Source organism: Gopherus flavomarginatus, chromosome 7, assembly GCF_025201925.1.
Source record: "Gopherus flavomarginatus isolate rGopFla2 chromosome 7, rGopFla2.mat.asm, whole genome shotgun sequence".
NCBI lineage: Eukaryota > Metazoa > Chordata > Testudines > Testudinidae > Gopherus > Gopherus flavomarginatus.
The window spans coordinates 33,066,355-33,085,935 of record NC_066623.1 but is presented as its reverse complement, the minus strand read 5'-3'; the positions used below and the strand labels follow the sequence as shown (position 1 = coordinate 33,085,935).

The 19,581-nt window shown below is 43.2% G+C and overlaps 1 protein-coding gene across 1 annotated transcript in view; it reads right to left on the bottom strand.

The window, feature by feature from the left end:
• The window catches only part of FGF18 (fibroblast growth factor 18), a 110,486-nt gene extending 91,146 nt beyond the window's left edge, over nucleotides 1–19,340 (bottom strand). Inside the window, exons 1-2 of the mRNA XM_050962857.1 lie at nucleotides 18,608–19,340; nucleotides 18,348–18,384 (exon numbers count right to left, since the gene is read on the bottom strand). Coding sequence (XP_050818814.1) covers nucleotides 18,348–18,384; nucleotides 18,608–18,639 — 69 coding nt within the window. The 5' untranslated portion in view covers nucleotides 18,640–19,340. The remainder of the gene's footprint in view (nucleotides 1–18,347; nucleotides 18,385–18,607) is intronic.
• Nucleotides 19,341–19,581: the final 241 nt, after the last annotated feature.

Genomic DNA, 19,581 nt, shown 5'->3' with positions numbered 1-19,581 from the left:
GGACTTACTCTCTCCTCGTCTATAAAGTCAGAGTGGTATCTCAGCTGATCTAGCTGCTGTCATCACATCAGTGCCATTCAGACTCCCAATTCCAATGTTTCAAAAATATATGGACACTTGGCAGACTTACATCCTGCCAGTTCCATTTCTTTTTGGCCAATAACCAAGTTCATCCCTGATGAAAACACGACTGATGTTTCTGGAGCTGCATCAGGAATGGATTTGGCCCTGTGTGTGCACCTTTAAGTGGTTCTGAAATTCCAGCCACAACAAGTCGCTGTTTCTGAAAGTTTAGTTTTCTATGCAAGGATTCAGCTCAACAGCTTTACATCCACATTCTCACCAAGACCTCTGCCGAGTCCCATACTTGGTAGTTTGAACAAAATACACCTACCAGCTCCTGCTTTACTTATGCACTCCTTTTCTTTTCTCCTCTACTGTTACATTGCTTTCTTTCCTTTCAGTGCAATTAGTGCAATTAGTGCTGGTGAAAGGTGCTGGATTAAAAGCTCTGGAGAATGAACCCTTCCATTCATCCACACAACAAATACAGGGCAAGTTTCCCTGCATTGCCCAGCCAATATGCCTTAGCCAGAGGCCTACTCCAGAAGGTAGTTCATTTCTATGGGGATTGCCATAAAGGGAACCAAGTGATGCAGCTGTCCTGATAACTTTTGTGATCACCAACTCTTCTCATACAAGCCACTGGACAGTTGTAAAAAGGTAACTGTGAACTAGGGCAATGAACTAGTGGGAAAAGCATTAAAATCTACTTCCACACTCTGTGAGTTATCCAGGCTATTTCACACGACTGCCTTTCTAATGAAACAAAGTAAAGGTAAAAACTCTCTGTATCAGTTAACAAAGTAGCTTTAAATCTGACAGCATCATGTCAAGTTTATTGCCTCCCCTGACGTTAATAGGCTTCAATGATCATTGAGGTTTATAAAGCTTTAAAGTCAGTAATAAAGTCTACACTCCAAAAGTAAAATCCTGAGTTGTTAAGCTGTGATGATACTCATCGGAATGGACTATTCTCCCTTTATCCCATTAATGTTCTAAAGACTCTGCCAAAACACCGACTAACATTAAGCCCTATCAAAAGCACTGTATAAAACTGTCAGTTGTATTTAATCCAAACTGAACTGGCAATCTGCATTCTGGATCCGAAGTGAGTGCATGAGACTAGCTAATGAAACCCATGAAAACCATGGTTTGTGTCTTATTCAGGGTTTATAACGATTGCTATTGGCTTTATGGTTGCATAGAAACTTTTGCACCGCAAGTGCTGGACAAATGGAATTTCACATCGGGGGGCAAGATTTTAGTGACTAGCGATTTGGGATGTCTTGCTGTTTGGACACCCAACTTCAGGCATCTTAAAGTGGCCTGATTTTTGGAAGGCAATTTCTATATAGTGTCCCCCAAAATCAATAGCCACTTTTAAAAATCTTGGCCAATATATTTAATTTTTGCTTGCTAATATTCAGGGTAGTCTGAAACCCACATGACCTGCTTTGCTTGCTCTGTCACTGGCCACTGCTCTTCCAGGCACTGCAAGTGGATTCTTGCTAATGCACTTACTTTCACCTTGGAGTTAAATTCAGACAAGCTGTGAGCAGATGTGACACCATGGCGAAGGTGCAACTTATTATGCTGGCTCTGAATTTGACCCAGAGTATCTAAGAGGGTTTGCAAAGTTTCCATCACAACCACTTCTTCCTGGAATACTTGTACCTGTGACTGTCTTTTCTGGACTTTGTAGTATACCTCACCTTTGGTCACAGACCCATATCGCACTTCTTATCTAAGATGGCTGTTAGGTGAGACAAATGCTACTTACATATGCATACCAGAGCCTAGTACAGGATCTCCCTAGGTGAACAGTGATATGCACAATTAGACTACAAGAAAAATTCACCGGTCGTTCTGGGAATGCATGTTGATCTCCATCTATCCACACTTGCTGCTAAACTAATGTAGCAGCTCAGTTAGCTGAAGCCAGCACGGACTCTGTGTCATAGCTAACACATATTGCTTTAAAAGTGAAAACCCATTACCTAACTTGGGTGTTATTCAACTTCTTGGCAGGAATGGATTTTGGTGCATGCTGGGGAAATCAGACTCCCAAAAAGAAATAAAAACTTTACAAGTAAATTACATTTTTGTATAAATCCAAATGTAGATTAAACTCTCATAAGCTATTAATTCAAATTAAATGACATAAAAGCATGTTCTTTGCCGACATCACACATTATTTTATCTATTTAACTCCTCTCAAAAGATTTTAATCACAGTAATAAAGCACAAGTGACCCAGAAGCTAGAGACACTACCTCATAGTCAATGGGTCAGTGGCAACAAGTCCAACAAAGAACCTCTAAGCAATGCCATCCGGGAAAACAATCCCTGGCAAGTTTAATCATGATGGTAAAGTCAGTGATGAAGGCAGACTTGGCTATCCACATCTACCCCTCACCAACCCGCGCTGGCCAAGTGTGGCTAGACTCCCGCGAAAGCTTTCAACAAGATGGAGGAAAGCTGAGCTGAAAAGGCCTTTGCCCTTCAGTGAGCTGAGAATGGCTGATACGGAGATTGATGGATGAATGGCAGGGAGCACAAGTATCATTAAGCAATTTCAATAGTGAGCTTGCCACAGAAACACAGAGCTGTAATTATGCCAACTTCTGAGCCTCTCTGCAATAACAAGCTGCTTGTATCCCTCCCTCATAGACAGTAACTAGGAAACTTAATGAGTAAATATAAACATCTCATGAAATAGAAAATTTAGCCCAGCCCCTAGCCGAGCTGAGTAGGTAAAGCAAAGAATAGTTCTGATGCCATTCCTATGTGGTCAACAAGGTCCAAAAACCATCCGTGGGAGTTAGAAAATAAACTCAATACAGATTTGAAACAGCTAAGAAAGGTATAGGAAGCTCAGGACATGTGCAGAATGCCAGATACACCATAATGGATCATGTCCTTCGAGCCCACTATCTGACTTCCTGACACACCCAACACCTGATGATTCAGAGGAAAGCAAAAACCTGCCAATGGCACAGGGCTGATGACAGCGGAGAAAATTCCTCACTGACTCCAGCTGCCGATCAGCTTTCACCCATAAGCAAGAGATTTAATTACATCTATCATTAACTTCGTTCTGTCCTACAGAGCTTCATACACTATTATCAGAAACTTGATATTCAAATGCAAAACTGGATGGCTGAAGAAATGTTACTGTCCTCTGGCAAGTGAACTCTCTATCAGACCCAGGGAACAAAGTCAAACCTTCAGCAGAAGCTACTTTATAGGGAAAAGATAACAATATTCTTCAGACGATGTTTTATTTCAAAATAAACAGTTAGATGGAACATGTACCTTATGCTTCGTGACAACAGGCTTGGGGGACAACTTTGGGCAAGACAGCATAGCTACTAGAGGGGACACACTCAAGAAGATTAAAGATTTGTGGGGGGTCACTGCCAGAAAAGATGCTGGCATGGCACAGGCTGGAGACTGGAGTTCTCTGTCCACAGAATAGGCACAGTAGCAATGGAAACTTCCCATATCTTGTCAGCGTAACTAAACCGTGCCCTGGAGGGGCAGTTTCCAGGGATGAGAGGGGATTTCAGTCTCCATTGTCCCATCAATCACTGGTGTCTGATAAAGCTGCCAAGAGAACTGCAAGGTGTGTTTTTTGTGGCAATGGCACTTGACCACTAGAAACTGGACTGATTTCACATGCTCATTTCATGTACTCCCCAAACAACCATCAGATGGTAACAACTTTCAGTCCTTGCCAACTTGGGCTTGATTGAAACTGACAGGTGGTTAAAGGCACCATAGACCTTTACCAATTGCCTGGACCATCTAGTCCCCCACACTCAAGCAGATTAGGCTCAATTGTCAAATGTCTAACTGACAAATCTGATAGGGAATGGATCCTAAGCAACTAGTTTTCATTTATGGAACACAAGTCACTCAGTAGCTGAAAAATGAAGTGGGTAAATCTAATACAAAATGCAAAAGCACAGTTTATCTCTGACCATCCTCCCTGCACAGTCACCAGAGGGAGCACCGGTTAATTAAAAACCAGACTGCCAGTGGAACCTGTTATTTTCAAGCCTATGAGAAGGGTTACAAACAATGAAGCACATTAGACCAATTTAAAATCACACCATGGTTATCCCCTTCAACATTTTTCATAGCCTCATGACTTGCAAAATAGTGTCAGACTGATCATTGCTACCTAATATTCAGGGCAATGCAGGCTGGAGGAGGTGGAGATGGAGGCACATCACCTCACCAGGAGTTACCTGTGTTCTTCTGGGAGGCTCAGCCAAAGATCCTCCATGGACACTGGCTCAGTGCACACTAAGCGGGGACAACACGAGCTCTCTCTCCTGCCACCTGTGCCAGCCCTGCTGTGCCGGGCAGTGCAGGAGAGGACAAGACCACAGCCTTGGAGGGTTTTACCCAGTGCTATATTCTCCCTGTCCCTTGCACTGGGGGGAACACAAGGACTAGGGGATGGGAGTCTATCTAGGCATTTCTACTATACTCATCACAGTGCTGAGTACCCTGGCGTGGCCAACCAGAATCTGAGTCTTGGGTTGCAAGTAAGTCGGAATATGTAAAAGAATAGGCAGTTTGTCACTACCTGTAAGCAACTGAGGCAGAAGCAGAGCATGGAAAGAAAGGGCATCCTCTGTTTACTTGCCTAGTTTCAAAATACCAGGTGCTTATGGCTCTGAATTGGCTTTGAACTAGGTACTGTGAGCTGACCCGGAGATGGATCTTCCATTATTCTGAGCTTCTTAATTCCCTATACACACTGCATCTCCTAAGTGCATGTTATTCTAATCACTTCATCCCTGAAGGCCACAAGTATTTGTAGTGTATATTGATATGTTATTTGGCACAACTAAATCCTATGGGCAGACAGTATAGACTCTAAAATGTCCTCATGTTATGTTCTGTTGCATTAGTTTCCACCAGTGGTTGCCTGTGTGGTGGAGTTTCAGTGTTAACTGTTTGTTTTGTTACATTCTTATTGCTACAGCCCCATAGGATACGTGGTATATAAACCTTATGTAGAAGACAAGGTCCTTGCACTGAATAGCTTGACAGGCAGTGTTGGCCAGAGGATAGAGCACTAGACTAGGAATCAGGATGCCTGAGCTCCATCTCTAGATCTGCCCTGACCTACTGTGCAACTGATGGCAAATGTTGGGGCCTCCATTTCCCCTCCCACCCTTTGCCTGCCTTACCTATTTAGACGTTAAGCTGGTGGTGGCAAAAATTGTCCATTAGCAAGTATTTGTACAGTGCCTGGTGCAAAGGAATTCCAGTGTCAGTTGGGGTGCTCATGTAACACAAATAAAAGCACTAATAACAACATACAATCCATGTTAAGTAAGGATACAAGGAGGGACAGTGAGACTTTAGACCAGAACCTAACTCAGCCGTTACCCAGCTATGGTCTTCAGAGAGCTGATTGGCATTTGGGACCACATTTTCAAAGATATTTAGACACCTAGTGGGATTTTCAGAAGTGCTAAGTAGGTTAGTGCCTAACTCCCATTGATTTCAATGTGCTTTGAATATCACACTATACGCCTATCTGCATCTTTATGTGCCGAAATACCTTTGAAACTCTGGCCCTACAGTCATCTTTCTAATTAAAAGCAATAACTTTGAGCTACAGTTCAGCAAAAGTTTTTTTGAATTCCAGGTCAGAGAGAGTGCTATTTCAGCCTCACTAAATGTACAGTGTAGCTACTGGAAATTCTGAATGTCTGGTCTTTAGAGATTGTGATTTACATCCCAGTATACCATTGGTGTTGTCATGATACTGGCTAGACTTGCACCTGTTATGCTCTTTGCAAATTTGAACCATGTGATTTGTGTTGACAGTTAAAATTATTTTAATAACATTTAAGTGCCTCATTCTCCACCGCATTACACCAGTTTTTGTCAGCAATTTCAATGAAGTTTTACTGGCAAAAAACTAGTGGTAACAAATGGAAAATTAGATCCTGAATTTTAGACATCATTCCAACATAAGTTAATAACAAAACTACCTGCTCTTTTGGATAAATTGTTGTGTGTACACAACCTAAAACTGTATTCCTATCAAAGGCACCAACAATTAGAATTTCAGGTTTATCTATATATTGATTGCTATGGGGCTGTTTACTATTCTGATCTCAGCTGGTAGGAAGTCTTGCCAATCAACATAAGGTCATGACCACAGGGTCAGAAGCCTGCACTACATACATCATAATTTATTTTACAGATAGTCAATACCAAATTGCACCATGCAATTTACAGTACAACATCACATTTAGCATCTAAACCCACCCACACGGTACTTTCTCCTTAAGACCATTCCTAAGCAGTTTAAAGGGTTAATTTCTGCTTTCAGTGACACTGGTGTAAATGTGAAGGAACACCATTTGCTATCAGATTAACACTGATGTACCTGAGAGCAGAACTGTGACCATGGTTTGCATATATATTAAAAAGGGTTTGCAATCTCTTTAGTTTCACGTCTCACGGAGGAGCAATTTTTTTAGAATTGTGCTAGCCCAACTAGTATCATGGTTAACATATTAGTGAAAGGTTTATGTGCATACCTATCATAGATGGAGCAATACACAACATACCAAGCAGCCGTACAGATGAAAATATAACACGGCTAGACAAATAACTCAACACAAAGTCTGTGAAAATTAACTCAAAAAATTTCATTCTTTTTGACTGGATGTTTTCTTTACCTCTTTCACTTTTACTTTCAGCTAATATTCCACAAACAAGTTCACAGGCTCCTATGCTCATGGCAACAATACATTTTAAGGGAATATCAGATAATGCTAATGTAAACTGAGTTTTGAACTCATAAATGCAAGTATTCACCCCAAAAGTCTGATATTAAATTCATCCAAGCAGGGAAAGTGAAACAATCAATGCCAACAGTTAGGGATTCGTGTTTTTATCACACTTGTTGAATACAAAATATGCTGAGAAACCCCTTCCCCATGTGCAGTTAATTTCACATAAACCACTAACTAGCCATCAGGAGGTCACTACCAACCTGGGCAGAATTCAGATCAATAGCTGGGTGGTAAAAGATTCTTCTATCACTTCACCCATCCATGCAGGTTGCATCCAACAGCATGGTATCTGAGACCCTCTTCTATATCCCATTATCACTCCTTCAGGCGATCCAGCAGGCATGTACCCATACATTTATTTCTATCTAATAATGCCTTAATTCCTCCCCATATTCTAATGTAAATCTGTCTTTCATAGACTCACTGAATCATAGAAGATTAGGGTTGGAAGAGACCTCAGGAGGACATCTAGTCCAATCCCCTGCCCAAAGCAGGACTAAAAAGGATTTAGGACTTTGCCTAAGAAGTATACAGGATATCCCAAAGGACACTGGAAACACCAACAAGCTAATCTTAAGAAAGAAGCCAACAATGGGGCTTGGGGAAGAGGAGAAGACAGTTGTGATTTACAATAGAAGGAAGAGATCTCAGAAGAATATGCAATGATGGTGATGCCATGTAGGAAGTGCAAACCATTATTAATTCCTTCGTTCTGGTATTTCTATAGCTGCTTTATGTAATTCCATTGGAATTCCACAGAGATTTAGCATTAATTAATCTCAGTATCCCTTTTATTATAACATGGTTAGCAGAAGAACCATTTAGCACATTAGGATCCTTTCCATTTTAAATGCTGTTTCCTCTCTATGATGTCATCTAATTGTTTATTGAATGACCCTTGCATCTCGGTCTTACCAACAGTCCCCAGTAGCCCATTCCATGCAGAGATGATTTTTGCTGTGGTAAAGTACTTCCTGGTGTTCATTTTAAAGCTTGTTTTTCCTCAGCTGCTTCTTTTCCTGTCATTGGCACTAGGCACAATTTTTGGTGTTTCTATAGAGTGCATTTCACCACAAAACAAAAAAGCAATGTTCAAGAAGTGGAGTTGGAAGTTTCCCCTGGATGACAACTAGATACACATGTCCCCAGACATAATGAGCCTCACAGTAATGCTATATATGTGTATAAATCCAGGTCCCTTTACATATCAGGAAACCGAGGCACGGAGAGATGAAGTAACTCGAACTTGACATGTGCTGAGCCCCTTCAACTCCCACTGAAATCAGTAGAGTACAGCAGGCTCATCTCCTTCCAGAATAGGCTTTTAAATGACTTAATTAAAGTCAGATCACAAGTCAGGGGCAAAGTCTGGAACAGAACCCTGGTCTCTTGCTCTAACCATAAGACAGCACTGCCTCCCAAATTGCCCTGTCTCAGATCAACAATCCCTTTAAGGCACAGCCTTTAGTATGGGATTGCATGGAGCAGCACTACTCCAGTCAGAGTCCCAGCAGGCATGATGTGCAAGGAGGGTGGAGGGCACAGCTGCTGTTACCCCCCTTTGAAAGCAGAAGTGGGCATTAGCTGGTACAGAAGGAAATGGGCCATAGCCCAACTGCCTCCTTTTGAGAGGTTAGTGACACTATCAACACTAGCCTGGAACACTCCATGTGCCCCCCAATGCAAAGACTGGGACTGTGTCTGACTTCTGGTCAGGACTGCGCTCACCTCCCTGGGTGCACCTGTCCAGACACAATCTGATCCTTTCTGCATCCCACAGTGGGTTCTCCTCACATACCTGCAAGTAGATGCTCATTTGTTGCACTTTCAAGTGAGCCTCAACTTTCTGAAAATTTGTCACAGTATATTTAGCAAAGAAACTGACCTCTCGTCTCTAACGTCTGAGTCAATGATTCCTGAGAAAGATTGGGAGCTGGACTCTCTCTTTTCCTAGAAATTGTTGAACATTCATAGAGATGAGAAAGACCTATTAGATCATCTGCTCTGTTCCCTTTCCAAAGCAGGATTGTTCCCTACAGTGTATTTTATTGTACTTTGCTTTGTCCAGTACAGTTTTAAATGTCTCCTGCATAGTGAGACTCCTCCACAATCTAATACATCCCACAGCTCAGAAGATTTTCACCAGACTCAGCCTAAAATCTCCCTTGCTTAACTTTGAAATTCATATCCACTCACTAAGGAAAGTTTGCCTGCGTAACTATTCACAAAGATCACCACTATGCTCTGAATGGTTTTCACTAAATTACATGAATGAGCTTTAAAACACTGGGCAAAATCTGCATAGAACATAGTATGTAGCCTTCTATTCTAGGATGTTGTGAGACTTGGTAACAACTCTAATGACACTGTGGCTAATGTACTAAAGGAGTACAAAGCATTTCCTAGTATACTGGTGTCACAGTAACATATCTTCCATTTGAAAAGAATGGAACTTTCCATCTGATCATAATAAAATCTTCATAATAAACAAGGCATATTACCAAGTACGCTAAAGAGTATTACTACATCTATTCAGGAGATGCTTTTTCTAACTTGACTATATCTGCTGCAGAATTTTTTAATTTTAGTTTCAATTCCAGTTCGCATGGGAAAATCAGGCAGTTAGGTGCCTACCTGTTCTGTGTGCCAGCAGAGTGCTGCTCTCAGGCATCAACAGCAGCATGCCAAGTGGGAGAAATGACAGAGGCGAAGGCAAGAAGGTGGGACGGCTCCGGGAGTCCACAAAATTGTGAACCTCCCCTTCCCAAACCAGGATGATTGGCATGTCTGCTCCTATGCAGTGCAGACTCTGATCACTGGAAGGAACTATTACAAAGGAAAAGATGCCAACCATGACAGTAAGTGTAGTCTTTCCTCTCACTGGTCTCCTTTATTTCCCTCTTCATGCTATAGCGAGGCCACTGAATGCCAACAGGAAAGTACTTTGGCAGCCTCAGACTGTCTTTTTTCCAGTGATTTCTTTGGATACCTAATCCTCAGTATATATATTAAGTGGTACCAGGTAGGCTGAGTTAGTCCCAGACTTGTGTAAATTCTGGCTGAACCGGGTGTTACAGTGTGATCAATCAATGATATAAAATCCAACACAGGAGAAAAGGGAAAAAAAGGCCTGAAGTTGCTACTGATCAGCATTGCAAATTCCTAGTGACTTCAGAGGGAGTTCTGCTTGAAGAGCCAGGATCAGACCTTAAGCAAGCTTCTACTCTAAGCAGGGACACAGTAAAGAGAGCACCAGTGGTTTCTGTTTGTCCTCTGCCAATGAGTTCAGTGTCCAGTGTCCTCAATTTACAAGCAAAAAGCTTTTTTATACTTTTTGACTAACTGTTAACCCTGCAGACTCTATCAGGAATCACACAATTGAGCTGGGTTCTTTCCTTCTTGTGCATTATAACCACTAAAAAGGTTCTGCCAGCCAAATTATGCCCTCAGCGACACTTGTCCCATTCGCTTCACCTTAACCGATTATACCATAATATGCAATTCCGCTGGTCAGGCGAGAGGAATGAGAATACAGTTCGCTATTACATAGTCATGTTAGTTCTACAGAGCTAGCAAGAGCAAAAAGCTGTGACAAAAATAAGATTATATAAACAAGTTTTATAAGTTTTTTAATAAACTGAAGCAGTTACAACTCTGAACACCTGTCTAGAGCAGATCTGATAAGTGCCATTTTCACAGTCACATTTCAAAGTTGAACCATCCTTTATGCCCAAAGGCTCCAATCCTGCAAACACATGCATGTGAGTAACTTTACATGTGAGTACCACGCCTACAGTTACTTACACGGCTGTTTGCCGAATCAAGTAGACAGTTTGGAGTGATCATATCAGAAACTCTTGATATGTGTATTTATCTTCACACATGTAGCATGCTGTAGCCTATGTTTTAAAGGGACAACATCAACTTAAAAATCACACTACTAGCTGAACATTTTTACATCTATTGTTCCTGGAAATAACATGTTTGGTTCCTATCGCTGGAAGAGATGAGAGCAAAAAAATGTTTTTTCTTGTGGGGAGAGGCCCGGTTAGTTTTCTTTGTGCATTTGACAGCAAGTTGTGTATGGTCAGTTTCAGTGTTTCCCTTGTATAATCAGTTTTCTTGTTGCTTTTGTGGGTCTTTCAGGCAGGAACAAGGGAAAAGAAAATGCTATTTTAAAAGAACAACAACAAGAAAGTGTGACTGTAAACCAACAAAAATGTGCAGAGGGGATCAGGAGCAGGTGTAGCGCCTACAATGAATTCCAACTCAATGGGAGTCTTTCCCCTAGCTTCAGACCCCCAGTGCTGGTGGGCGTGTCCATCTCTTTTGCTCACATGCCAGAATTACACTCCAGAAGACAGAAGAGGCCACACTGCGATGCTGCAGTAAGGATGGAAGCTTTGCAACATCAACTGTTCCTCAAAAATAAAATATTTATCACAGCCTGGCTTGATCTTATGTTGTCAATCTGCAAATTTGGTCCTTTTTGTGCCTCACCATCACTACTACCATCATGATGCCAGCCTTCCCAGCAAAGATTTAATAGACAATGGTGTAATGCGGTCTCATGTTATTGAAATGCCATTACTTTTACAATCTTCACTACAGTACATTTTTAGGATAGCAGGAAGAATTATCATAATTAAAACCAAAATGCTTCTGTCACAACATGAATAAGCAATTATAGTGACACAATTTCCCTGATTTTCATGTTGTTCCCCTTTCCCCATAAACACACTTACTTATTAATATACAAACTTTAGTAATTAGCAATGAATCTCCTGGTCATTAGCACTAATTGGTGGGGTGCTGCGGTAACTAGTAAGCTGTGCTGTAGCCGTCTATCTCACCATACAATTAAACAAACCACTGAGGAGAGGTCTGAGGGAAACATCAGGAGAAATGTACATTGTTTATTCTTTACATATTGGATTAGGCCTTTAATGTTATTTATCTGTACCTGCAAGGGAACCCCCAGTGACATACTGCCTTATGACCTGTCTGACCAGCCCCCTACCTGACCCTGCACCTTTCCAAATGCTTCCAATGCAGTTTAGTCAAAACTTAGCTAGAGGCAGTTCCAGGGTGTGCACGTTCACACGTCAGGCACAGTGTGAGAAGCACGTTCTTAGCTTGTTCCACAGTATGTAAGGCAGCTACTGAGTAAATTAAGACTTGACTAGCAGTAGGCATGAAGTGACAAGCTGTCATTCCACCAAGGGTACCAGCCTGGATAATCCCCTTTTTTATTTGTTCTTATCCCTGTCTATTCTTCTATGCTACCCCTATGAAAAGAATACCCACCTCACACTTGTTCAATAATGTACCTCTCTTTCCTCATTTAAATGACTTCTAACACCTCACTCTGCCCTGTGAGAGGTGAAGACAAAAACACTCATTCAACTGAACCATCAAGATGGTATTATTGTAACCCTTCTCTTCCTTCTCCTTCCCACTTTTCTATCAGGGTGATATTCACCACTGTGCAGATGGCCGTTGCAAGGCCTATGCATCATTTGGTACACAGACTTTGTGTCTGACCCTGCTTGGGGAGAATCCTGGTGCCACAGGATTCTTTGCTGCTTTCACTCTTATTGTATCTCACCCAATTTCAGTTGCAAGCTCAGGGCAAGGTTGGGTCTTTCCTTGTTTCTGAGGCACCTAGCACACTTCCGACACTTGAAAATAATGATAAATAATAACCACAATGATATAAGCACAGCAGATCCTTCAAGAATTTGAGCATGAGCACAGCAGTTCTGCTTTTCTGGCCAGAGACGTACAGTGTCTGCACTTGCAATATTGAAAATAACCAGTTACAAAATCCTGAAAGAATTTATGTGTGTGTTTCTTTCAAGACTCCTGGAACAAGAATTTGTGTGGCAACTAATTTCTTTGCAAGAAAATGAGGTGTCTGTGCTGACCTTGCTTTGTGCCTTGTTTGGAACAGTTTTTACCCCAACATCTTAAATGTACAAAGAAAAATATGATTCATTTTGAATCAGAAAGTGAAAGTAGATGGTGCACTGCCCCCCCTGGGAGCTGTAAAAACATTGCTGTGTCACATACATTTGAGATCACATTAGCCACAAGGCACATCAACTTTGGAGCCTTTGGTCAAAACTGGCAACCTGCAAGTGAAGAAGCTCCTGCAAGAGATGGGAGAAAGGAGACTGAGGAGTGAGCTGGAAGCCTCTTCATCAAAAAAAAAAGACACTGAGAGGGAGGCTTTCATTACTCCTTTTTGCATAGTGGTAAGTGGATACACGTGTCAGAGGACAAATACCATTCCACACTTCTCAGGAAGATCTATGAGTCTGGATAAAAGTCTGCTGCTCAAATCAGTTACAAGTCCTTTTTAAAGTCTATTTTCTTATCTGTACACAAGTGATCTTGTAGGTATCTTAATTCAAAGAATGTTGATTTCAGTTTCACATCCTACTCCCCTCCTCCACTAATAGAACGAACAACTATATCAGAGCACAAGGTAATTAGACCGATGTCATTGGTCAAGCACCTCCCTAATTCCAAATGAGCATGGCAAGATTTCATACAGGCAGCCTACGCCCTGTTTGTCCAGAAAATCGTGAGCCCCAAGGACTATGTGGATTGAGAGACGTGGATTCACAATGTCACTGTCTGTAGATAGGTGGAATGACTCAGCAGACCACAAAACCCCTGGCAGTCAGTAAGATCTTTCCCTCAGGGTTAGCGATGTATAAAAAGAAAGCACAGCCACAGAATGGAAATAGAAAACTCCATGGCATGGGGTTGAACCCAGACCTATGACTTGGATGAAGAGCCCAAGTTTCCCAAACACATCCTTTTTTCTCTCTGGTCTCTCAAGCTGCCACTTTTATCAACTCTCTCTTGCGCATCTGTGCAAGGGTAGGGGGGAGCTGAGCTGGAGTAAAAGAACAGTCCCAGTCCCACTGTGGAGGAAAAGGGAACCGGGGTGGAAGAAGGTTTATGACATCTAATCTGAATACAGATGTTTTCATCTATGTGTTTTACTCTCATTTCAGAGAGCACCTGTGAGGCTGGAGGTAGGGGCAAGTACAGGGACGTTGCACCAGTGCATGAGAACCAAAGAGTGAAACTGACCGTGCTACTTCCACTGTCCAAGCTGAGTGATCATTTTACTGTCCAATAACACAGACACCTCCAGAAACTACTGCTACACACTAATGGGAAGCGGTAACCTCACCACTCCAACAGCATGTAGTGCTTTGTTCTGGGGAATAGAGAGACACTGGACCCATAAACATACTTCAAATCCAGACTGACTATAGTGACTGGTTTGAAGTCCGTGGCTGCATCTCAAGAGCTCTACCCACCTGCCTCTAGCAGCCCACACCAGCCTGCAGGGCCAGCTCTTAAGGTAGATGCTGGGCCTGCGAAGCAGGGGGACAGGGATGAGAAGAAGGAAACGGCTGGGTGTCTGTTTGCACAGCTTGGGAATGAAGGGATAGGTGGGGGGATGTAGGCAAGGAGAGATATTTGCTGAAGCATTGGGTAAGGTTGGCCTAGCTTGTACATGTGCTTCTTCGTACATACACAAAGGATAATCATCATCAGTATCCATGACAAAAAGAAGCACACTGGGCTAGATCCCCTAATGTGATGTGGCAGCAGATTCTAGCCCCAGAGCTAGTATATCTAGCTTCAGTCGGATCATGCAGTGCAAGAGTGACCCTCTGGTGGCCTAAAGCCTGAGTAGAAACTCCTGCAGAACACATATCCTGTTCCAGGCATAGGAGGCATGGCCAAGGGGAAAAGCATGACCCTATGCAGATCAATGGCAGCAGTTCCTGCCCCTTGGGTAGCCAGAACAAGTAAGTGCAGTCTGCTCTAAATTATGCCTGGGGACCAGCCCCACACTCAGCCACCACAGGAATGGGGAATTGCAAAGCTAATCTATACACCATGTTGGCAGAACCATGCCTCCGATGTCTGCTATGCTCAGCTCAGCCAGACTGCAGGATCTGGCCCATGAATGTGTGGAAACAACATTTTTCTATGTCTCACTTTACAACAACCCAGACAATCACTGTGCCCACAAGAACAGCTTTAGGAGAAACAGAAGCTACAACTCATATAGCACCCAGAAGCCTTCCTGTTAAACAATGTGCCCAAATAGCCGCCTTGCTCCATGCGCTCCACTGACTCCCCATTGACTTCCAGACTATTCAAAGCCTTGGGCCTAATCTACAAGGTCACAAAAGTGAAGAGTCCAGCCAACTCAGACTGTTCCTGGAAACAGAGAGACACAGGGAGGAAGTAAACTGGGGAGGGGCTGAATGCTCAATATAACTGATACACATAGATCTTAGATATCATGGAGATAGATTCCTTATAAATACCATGGATAAATAAAACCTATCTTCCGTATTTATGAAGGCATCTACTATGTGTACTATGTAAGGCTGGATTTTGGATTTGAATGGCCCCAAGAAAGGGGGGGATGGTCCCAAGAAGCTGGACAAGGAAACCAGATGAACTTGCCACCAAAAGGGGAAGAGGCTGGACAGCCAGCTGCCTTCCTTCCAGCCTGCTGGAGAAGAGGAAGGGGTGGTTTGTTCAAATTGCTCCTCTCCATATAGTCCCCAAAATCCTGGGTATCAAAGGGCTCATTTGTGCTTAAGGCCCAGCTCTATTACCAATAGGTTGCTGCCAATGGGGTACTTTTCTAACTTGCCCAATTGTATTTATGTTGAAAATGACACATGCTGAGCCAGGATGTCCCTGTTAAACACTGGTACCACGTACGCACACCTTCACTTGATAAATCCTTCTAGTCTTAGCACGCTGACTATGATGAAAGACAGAACTTTGTCCACAGTGTTTTCTATGAGGGTTCAGGATAAATCCCACCTGCTCCTTAAAACTATCGAGTTATCTTAACTCCCTTAATTCCTCTATGTATTGATCCCCAACTCTTCTAAGACATTGGATACCCATTTCAGACACCACACAATATGAAGCAAACCTAACTAGCAATGGCACATTGATACGACAGTCCAAAAAATTAACCCTAATTTCCCACTGCTAGTAATGTATAGATCGTTATGGTGATTTGTAATCTGCTTCTATTGTCTAGAAATTTACTGCAGAGGGAGGATTTTTGTCATGGAATGAGCTAAAATCTCATCTGGCTTCATATGTCTTATTTTGATATGCTGCACTGTTTAAGTACTAGTTCAGTAGAAAAGTAAAAACCACATTCTAGCAGGTGCTAAAATTGCTGTAACCACTGACTGCTAAACCACCAGGTAATATTCAGGAACCATGGATCATAACTCTAATCATTAATATGTAGGTCAACTCACTGATCTTAATTTATATAGGATGGTGAACGTAGGCCTTGGAATATAATTCATTTGGGACATTCCTAAAATCTCCCAACACACAGCTTTCTAAGCAAAACAAATATTAAGCATAAGAGATGCATTAATTTACTCTAGTTCACCAAAGGTTAAAGCTTACCCAACCCGATCATTAGAAAAGAAATCCGATAATCCCTGTTTCCCATTCAGGCTCTAAACATGTAATCTCATGAATAAATCTAGAGAGCAAGTGTAACAAAATGGGCAATAAAAACTCACTGAATTCACATCTTTTTATCTACCATTAATATTGTAAACACTCTCTTTCAGGCGCTTGAGTATAAGTAACCTAAGGGTTTGGCTTCCCCCACGGACAAGTCATAATACTTTGCCTCTTATTGTAACAACCAGTTTGATTCACCACCATAGAAAAGTGGTAGAAGAAGATACCTCCGAGTAAATCCTAGTGTCAGATCTTCTTGCAAAATGCTGCAAAATCAGCACAAAATCTAAAAAGTATGGTTCTAATAGTAAGAGAGGACAGAACTTTCTCTCTTTTTTTTCTTCATTATTTTATTGCTCTGGAAGCCTGCAAGCTCCAACTGTATAAATGCCAATAACTTCCCAAGTTTTAAGGCTGTTGAAGTAAGAGATCAGATTTTAGCAAGTGCTTTCCAGGCAGTGAGCCAAACTTTTTCTGATTCACTAAAAGCAACAAGAGGGCTGGGGAGTGGGGGGAGGGAATGAAGGGCTGATTAACTTCAGTTACCACACAATCTCAAAAATGTCTTCTTAGTGTGAAGGGTGCAACCACTGATCGCCCTGCCTGTCCAGCTTCTTGGGGGGCGGGGAGGCGGTGGGAATGAACTGGAGAAATATAGCAAACGCCTTCCAACCACAAAGTAATTTACAGCTGTAGATCCCCTCTCTTGACTAGGAGGCTGCTCTGCTGAAATAAGGAGTTCTTTTGTTTTTATAATCTAGCTGCAATTTTTCCGGGGGGTGGATATGGCAAAGTTTTCAAATTTGGCTCGAGGCACTGGTCGTATTTCAGACACTTTAATCCGTTTGCACGGGATCCGTTCCTCCCCACCTCAAACACCGCCAGCGAACCCTGGACGAACAGGTGCATTCCTGGCCCTCTTGCATGGGCACTGACCCTAGGGCTGCGGAAGGACTGGGACCGCCACCGCTTGACACGGCAGCGCCTCAGAAAGCGAGTGGGAACCCAGCCCAGCGCACACCAGCACGGCCGGGCAAGAGGGAAGGGCTCCCAAAACTGGAGCACCTGCTTTGCCAACTCCGAAACACTCGAGATCGCGGGTGTGTCCTCTCCGGACGCACGTGTTGCATTTACCCCTGCGAAAACTATGTCCAAGCAAACCACATTGTTTTTAAACCGTATTTTTGTTGTCGTGGAAAATGTGATTCAACTCACTCCACCCCGAATTTCAGACTCTCCCCCCACCTCCAGCCCGCCTGTCTGTCAGTTTCACGAGACGGCAGAAGTCTCGCTCCCCTGATTTTCGAATTGTTTCATTTCTGCAGCGCGAAGGCAGGATCTTGCTTGGGTGGCTTTCTACTGAATGACTGGGGGGTGGGGGAGATAGGGCGAGCAAGAAGCCTCCTTTTTCTGGCTAAGGACACTCGTGTTTTTTTTCAGTATCACTTCGTGTAAGTTCCCTAGGAAAAGATCTAGCGCCTGCTATTCCACCACACATACATCCACCCACATTCTGCAAGTAGTAGAGACCACCACTCCGCTCACATCATTAGCCAGGCTAATGCACTCCAGAGAATCCTTTTAATGTAGGCTACTGGCATCCACAATCGAGCTGTGGCCATTTGGAAAGGGGAGGGGGGGAGGTAAGAGAAATTAAAGATAATTTGTTCCTATGGTGGATTAACAGAAGTAGTCACTGAAATGAGGTTTAGTCGGAGGTGCAGCTGGTTTCCAGAGCAAGTGACACTCCACTGTCTGGCGTCGTGATCATTTAAATCAAACTATAAAACTGGGAGGGGGGTGAAACCCCTTTGCAAAATTGCCTGACACTCAGAGGTCAACACTCCTCCTTTGTTTCTTTTTCCAACCCAAAGGGAGAGAAGACAGAAATGACACATACCTGTACCTGAAAGCACAGCAGCAGGGAATGTAAACATCTGGAGAGGAGAAAAAAAAGCAACAAAAGATCAAATGATCCCGTGAAATGGCTGCTATTATTAATCATTAATTATTATTATTATTGTTAATAACACAGATCGATGCTTTGGTTAGGAAAGGCTCGGGTCTCAATGACCACCTGATTGCAAGGAAAATGCAACCGGAGCCTTACAAGATTAAAGTTAACCCCCCAATTTTTTTTTTAAATGTCATAATCCTTACAAGCAAGTGCAGGCTGAGAGCAGTGAATACATCGCTGAGTGAGGAGGGGGGGAGGCCAGTGGCTTCAAGTTAATGGAGCAAAATCCCCAGCCGCAGCCTTGACATGGGAACGATCCAGTTATAAACCCCCGCAGATTTCCAGCGATCTCGCTTCGCGCTGGTAAACAAAGATGAGAAGTTGAGATACTGCTTGGTCTGCCTCTTCCGAGCGGCTCCCTTAGGCATCAGCTCTCCTCTTCCCCGTCTCTCCTCCTCTCTCTCTCTCTCTCTCCGCCTTTGGAGAGATGAAGGTGCTTATTGTCAGTAACTTCCGATCATCAGCAAATAAACCCCCCTTGCCTCCCCCCCTTTGCTAAGGACCCAGCCCTGCGAGGAGGATAAAGCCTTTTCCTGGATTCAGCTCCCCCAGATAGAGGCGCAACAGCAGCAGCAGCAGCAGAGCTAATATTTGCTTAAGGTTATGATGGCTGGCGTTTGCCCTCTGATCCCCTTCCTTCGGATGGATCTCTCGGTGCCTGGGAGGTTATTTCAGGGGGAGCATGGCAGGGTGCAGCTCGCAGGTCTCTTCTACCGCCGGAAAGCTTCCTCGAGAGGTCAGAGAACTGGGGGAAGGATCGTTGCTCTCATATGCACCCTGTGCAGCTAATAGTCAGTCTGCCGGGGAAACGCGCACACACAATGCTGGAGCAAAGGCTTCAGCCCTGATCTCTCTTCTCTTGCAGGCTCATGTTTCCTGCTCTCCCTGTCTCCTTCCCTCAGCATCACCACCTAGGGAGATCATCGACCAGTGGTGTTTCCAATCAGTGCAGCAGAAAAAAGCAATCTCTCCACTTGCTGGGCGATCGAGATAAATACAATTGGCCCCCCTCCCTCTCTCCGCAGTTGAGAGAGGCGATGCGCCCGGGCAGGAGTCCCCGATCCGCAGGCGAGAAAGGGCAGCCCCGGTGTATTTTTAAGGGTTGGTTCTAGATCGA